This window comes from Xiphias gladius, unplaced genomic scaffold (genome assembly GCF_016859285.1).
Source record: "Xiphias gladius isolate SHS-SW01 ecotype Sanya breed wild unplaced genomic scaffold, ASM1685928v1 HiC_scaffold_1361, whole genome shotgun sequence".
NCBI lineage: Eukaryota > Metazoa > Chordata > Actinopteri > Istiophoriformes > Xiphiidae > Xiphias > Xiphias gladius.
In genome coordinates, this window is record NW_024401680.1 from 1 (window position 1) to 6,642 (window position 6,642).

General features: G+C 39.9%; 1 gene segment (V, D, J or C); it reads right to left on the reverse strand.

Annotated features, from left to right (window-relative positions):
- Window positions 1–2,565: 2,565 nt before the first annotated feature.
- LOC120787308 lies at window positions 2,566–3,056 on the reverse strand. The segment is given in 2 exon segments: window positions 2,566–2,897; window positions 3,005–3,056. Coding segments are annotated over 2 exon segments (384 nt in total).
- Between the last annotated feature and the right edge of the window lie 3,586 nt (window positions 3,057–6,642).

Here is a 6,642-nt window from a genome sequence, read left to right on the forward strand (position 1 = left end):
GTCATGAAGGACAGCTGTCAGTCATCCAGTCTTCAACTCTCAGGACTATAAACTCTCCCAGAGCACTGGAGCATGGTGCTGCTGATGCAAAGTGGCTCTCTATGGAAATGCTCTGACTGACTCCAGCAGGGACTTGGATCACTCTGATCATGCTGTTTATCAATGGATCAAAGAGTTGATCAGGACGTGTCAGTGTTTATTTTGTGTAGTTTTTCTTTTACGTGTCTCGACAACTTTCATTTAGAATTTGTTTTCACATATATTTTGAAGTGCTGTTAAAAAAATGTCTTTAATCTTTAAAAATAATATTCGTGAAAATAAGATGAATTTCATAACTTTAGTAGTTAGTTATCAGTTTTGACTTGAGTTTGATTGAAAAGCTTTCTTGGAGGATACTTCTGTAAATTCCCACTAATTCACTAAGAGACATCATCATTATTATATGTGACATAATCTATAATAATAATAATAATTTGTCACAATCTGTCAACTAATTTTAAAAACTTAAACCAGTTATTACATAAACTGGGAAACTGAGAATGCGTTTGGTGAGGTAGTTTGTGTCAAAGTCAGAGAGGTGAGAGGTTTTTGTACGACGGACAGCCACTGATCAACACTGGCCTCTTGACGTCTGGGAGCAGAGAGGCAGGACACATATGCAAACACACAAAGTCAGTGAACTGTAGCTGTCCTCAACATATCATGAGGTGTTTCCCTCTCAGTACTGAGAAAGTTTGACTGTTCAAATTATCGAAGATATAAAGGGGCATAAACGGTAAAAATTTAGAATAGAAAACTTCATTTGATTTCCACCAAACAGCTTCAAAGGCTGGTGTGAATTCTGTAATGGGAGAATTTCAACAATTTTCATTGTCTTACCAAGTCTAGGTTTATGTTTTTACAGACAGTACAGAATGTGCAGTGAGTAATGCAAAAGTCCCCAAATCCACGTTTAGAAAGAAATACAGATGTTTTCCCATTAACATATAATTTATACACTGTGAAATAGCTACTCTGATTGTGAAATGAAAGATGTAATAACAAATAACAAATTCATTCTGCTAAAGATAGAAAGAGCTTTGTTTATCAACTCAGACATCTGGAAAAATGATTCCAACTTTACAACTTGTCTTTCCTTTACTTTACAAAGGCGAAAATCTTGAGTTTCAACTATATTACCTGAGTATGGTAAAATGTGGATCCAAACAATGTAAAAGATTTGTTGCACATTTAAAATGGATGAGAGAAGCCAGCAAACCTACTTTAATGTTTGATCAGTTTAATAAGTGAAAGAAGGGAAGATGAGGGTTTTTGTGATGTACAATAGGAAGTCATCGGTATAGAGGCTGATTTGTTGAAGGTGTGAATGAAATTATCCCTGAGATGCAAACATGTCTAATGGACATTCTTAATCAAATTCACATGAATGTATATTAACTTCTATAGAGTCAGATACACTGACTGATCTATGTAAACTTTAACAAAAATCTTGGGTGTGTGTGTCCTCAGTGAACTGTATCAGTCTCTGCAGCAGCTTCTACCTACTTTGGGTTTTTCTAAAGGATCCGGACACGTAGAGCAAACGCATTAATGTGTCAATCGACTGCTGTGCTATGGAGACACCTTGAAACAGACGTGTAATTGGAGGTTTGAGGAATCTGATCAGATTAGTGCATGACCTAAGAAATATTTCATACTACATTATAGGAGAAATGTGTTTTTATTTTTACTTCTGTGTTTGTTGGTGAATGGTTGAGGTATGAACTTTGCTTTTCTTTAAGTCACGTCATGTATTCAAAAATTTTCAAAGTGATTAATTGCAGCTTTCATTCTCTGATCAGAAAATGTTAAATTCAACCTGAGAAGAGTTTACAAGTTTGAGCAGTTTTTTCCTCAGTTGTTGTTTGTGGGGTTTTCTGTGTTGTTATGGTTGTTGTTGTTTATTTTGTTCTCTGTTTGTTTGTCATCATTAACCTGATGAAGACAGCAAGGTCTGACATAAAGATGTTCTTATGTTACCAGTGTTGCTGGAGCTGCGTCATCACACTTTTTCACTTCTCCATGCACCTTGGAAATAGGTGAAGTTGTAGCAGAAATCCCTACTTTGCTTCATATTCTCTTTTAACAGTGGAAAAACCTGTGATCCAGTATGAGGTCAAAGGTCATGAACAAGCCATTTATCTTTAACAGGTTGGCTCCTCATGATTAATTTGGAAAATCTGATAAGAACATGTGACTATAACTGAATGTGAATAGATGGAGAGAACATGTGATGAAGAAAGTTATTTGATTTCCACAAAAATGAATTTTTGTTGTTAAATTTGTTCTGATAAATGTTTGTTGGTCTTCAGAGAAACAATGGGGAAATGTTTAATCCACTTCATGTCACTGTATTTGTAGTGTGTGTGTGTGTGTGTGTGTGTGTGTGTGTGTGTGTGTGTGTGTGTGTGTGTGTGTGTGTGTGTCCTCAGTCAACTGTATCAGTCTCTGCAGTAGCTTCCAGCTGCAGCAGCCAGTTCAGTTTCTTGTCAGTCTGACTGAGGGAGGTTTTTGTACGACGCTTTTTCACTGTGTGAACAGATTCTTACTGTTGAGATAGTGAAAACTCTGACAATAGTAAACTGCTGCATCTTCAGCCTGGACTCCACTGATGGACAGAGTGAAGTCAGAGTTTGATCCACTGCCTGTAAAACGACCTGGAATCCCTGATGCTCGAGTGGCAGCAGCGTAAATAAGTAGTTTAGGAGTTTCTCCGTCTCTCTGTTGGTACCAGGCTAAATAGTGGTTGTTGTTATAGACATAAACATCCTGACTGGTCCTACATCTGATGGCGACGGAACCTCCCAGAGCAGAGCTCACTGCTCCAGGCTGAGTCACTGTGACCTGGCCTCTGGACTCTGAGGACACAGAGACAGAAACATGAAGCAGCGTCACGGTTTTGTCGGCTTGATTTCAGAGGGACGGACGTTGATAGAGGAGAGGAGTTGGATTCTCTGGACTTTACCTGTGAAGCAGCAGCAGAGGAGAGTCCAGATGAGGACGGAGGTCAGCGTCATCTTCTTGATGAGGAGGATTTCCGTGGCTTCTGTTGTCATGAAGGACAGCTGTCAGTCATCCAGTCTTCAACTCTCAGGACTATAAACTCTCCCAGAGCACTGGAGCATGGTGCTGCTGATGCAAAGTGGCTCTCTATGGAAATGCTCTGACTGACTCCAGCAGGGACTTTTTATTTGTTACTGGCACTGTATTGCTTGTTCATTGATTGATGTGAAGGGGAAAAAAGGGTTCAGATTTAAAATGCACTTTTCCTTTCTCATGAAAATGTAATCAGTAAATCGTGAGGAGAGTAGAACCGGTACTTGGCTGAGATTACAGGTGTGTGCAGTGCACTTTACATTCTGTGCATTTTAAAATTAAGTGGAGAAGCCAGAAACCCGCTCTAGTTCCTGATCAGATTATGGGCTAAAGAAGCCAAAATAATGGTATTTCTCTATTTCACTGATTCTTATTTACATATAAATACAGTTTATGGTGATGTGCAGAGGTGGGTGCTAACGACTTACACTTCCATGTACCTGCAGCTACAATGTGCAAGTTCTGTAAATCAAACCAGTGGTAGCATGAGACTCGAAAGCAAACCCCACTTCACCTCCCAACCGTCCCTCTCCCTGCTGTGTTACGCTCCGCTCAGCCCCTCACCTGCGTCCTCGTCATGTGTGCCGTCTCAGCTGATGCAGCCCTGACTTTGGCCTTCTCTGATTGGTTGGAAGGGCGAGGCTCGTTCAAAGACTTTAGAAGGGAAGGTGTCTGCTCTGCTGCCAGGCTGTTCAACGAGTCTGGGGCACAGGAGCCTTTGACAGCACCTCTCCACATTAAGATCTGTTTTGCAGCATATTTCAACCGAAAAATGTTGGGAAACGGTTTGAGACTGTAGCTTTAAATAAGTTTGTTTTAGATGTGCTTGTTTCGATCATTTCGTTATAAATAAATTACTTTGTCATTGAATATACCCATGTGTCTCCCGTTTTGGTTGCAGTCTTAGAGCCGGGCTGTAACAACACTAATAAATGTAATACTCTATTCAAACACTACCGTATATCAGGCTTCAAATCTACTAGTCTTCCTGCTTCCTGTTCTCGTGTCAATATTTGAGCTACAGTTTTGCATCTTTGCCACTGTATCAACCGTTTAACTGGTCTTGGTCATTGATGTATCCTGATGAAGAGAGACAGGAAAAAAAAGGAAGAAGACTTTTATTTTATGTGGACATGACATAACATTTCAACAACTGTCTCAAATGAGTCATCTGATCTTAGACATTTCCAGTGAGATTAGAGACGGATTTGGCCACATTTTATTGTCTTCAAGTGACTGGAGAGGACTGGATGTGGGGGGCTCACACCTGGTCTGGGGGGGGGGGGTCTGTGATGGAACCTGGAACCTGGGACATGTTTACTGGAATTAACAAAGTTTAAAGACACTGTAACATGTTGACACTCTTGGTCATGGTCCATGCATTTCTGACTTTCTGATTTATTTACCAAATCATAATATAATATAGAAGAAAACAAGCACAGACAGTGATTTAAAACATGTCTTTACTTATTGGTGTAAGTAGTAGAGTATAATATTAATGTAATATTCACATGTGATCACAGGTGAGAGATGCAGACTGGGAATATTGTCCTGGTGTATATGTCGCAGGGGATCTAGACAGGAGATGACGAGGTGACATTTCATCACAAGCCGAGCATACACACAGGTGTGTGTTCACTTCTTTACCTGAGGAAGACCATGTGTGGTTGAAATGATGTCAGTCATATCCACACCAAGTAAAAGACGAGGGAAAAGACAGTGGTGTGCTGGTATTTTTTCTCTTTTGTTTAATTAAATTACTCGATACTCAAGTCGTTTTTTTCAGTCCATACTGTCGTACTTTACCTCAAGAAGATACTTTGATGAATACTTTTACCTGAATGCTTGTTTTGACAAAGTGACAGGACTTGTACTTGAGCACAGCCTTTGAGTAACACTCGGTCCAACTCTGGGACAGAGTAGAGATGATGGAAGTCATCATCAGTCGCAGTTGGACAGATTTCTTTGTCTCAAGTCCGTGTAGTAACAGCTGTGAGCAGTAATGTGAGTTTCCTGAAGGTTTTCATGCTGAACTTCAAGAGCGTCTCGTCCATGTTGACTTAAAAGTTGAGACTGAAAGTTCAAGCTTGACCATCAAAACCATTTCAACACAAGCTCCACTTACTAGCAGTTCTGGAGCTTTGGACCAAATTACATGATCTTCCTCAGCAGATGGAGTTTGCCCTGTTGATTTTTTTAACTTCCAGGTCAACGTGGACAAGAAGTCCCAGAAACACTCGGAGGAATGGGAATTTGAACATGTGCATTTCACTGACAACCGGACAACTCCGTCTGCTGAGGAAGATCATGTGAAATGAACTGAAAGTTCCACAACGGATACTGAACGGAGAGAGACTGGAGAGATTTTGTCAACAGCTGTTTCCAAGGTCAAGACTTAACTTTCAGTCTAAATGTATTTGTTGAGTTTTTGAGTTGCATGTCAGGGGGAATGTGTTGCTGCATATGCTTTGGCCGTTTATACACTTATAGTTATATATACATGTAGACATAGTTATATCCAGTCAGTCGCTTATGTCTTTTGCGTTTTTCTGATTTCAGTTGATGCTGAGCTTTTCCTCAGATACTATTAGTTCACATATTTAAGACAAAGTTTTGTGAGATCTGACAGACGTTTGGGTTTTGTTTGTGTCGTCTTTGATCATGAAGGTTTCTGATGCTGATCTGTGTCGTCATATTTTCTTCTCACAGCCTATAGTTGAGATAGCTGTGATCCAGTGTGCAGCTGAGGTCAAAGGTCATCACAAGGCCTTTTGTCATTCACTGTCTCAGGTTGGCTCCTCTTGATTTATTTACAAGTCAGAGAAGAACATGTGACTATAACTGGATGTGAATGGATGGAGAGAAGCTGTGATGAAGAAAGTTATTTGATTTCCACCAAAATCAGTGTTTTGATATTAAACTTGTTTTGATACAGGTTGAAACCACTTCATGAAATTTTCTGTGTACGGTGTGTGTGTGTGTTTGTGTGTGATTGTGTGTGCGTATGGTGTGTGTATGTGTGTGTGTGTGTGATTGTGTGTAGTTGATATAAGTGTGATTCAGTGTGAGACCTAGGTCAAAGGTCATGAACAAGCCTCTTGTCATTAACTGTACCAAGTTGGCTCCTCTTGATTTATTTACTGACCCAAAGAAAATGTGATTATAACTGGATATGAATGGATGGTGAGAAGAGGTGATGGATAAAGTAATTTGATTTCAAACAAGATCATATTTTTTCTTTTAACTTGTTTTATACATTTTCATTGGACATAAAAGCAACAGTGGTGTTCAATCCACCTGATTAAACTCTCTGTGTGTGTGTGTGTGTGTGTGTGTGTGTGTGTGTGTGTGTGTGTGTGTGTGCGTATGGTGTGTGTGTATGTGTGTGTGTGTGTGTGTGTGTGTTTGTCCAGTGAACTGTATCAGTCTCTGCAGTAGCTTCCAGCTGCAGCAGCCAGTTCAGTTTCTCTTCAGTCTGACTGAGGGAGGTTTATGTACGACGCTTTT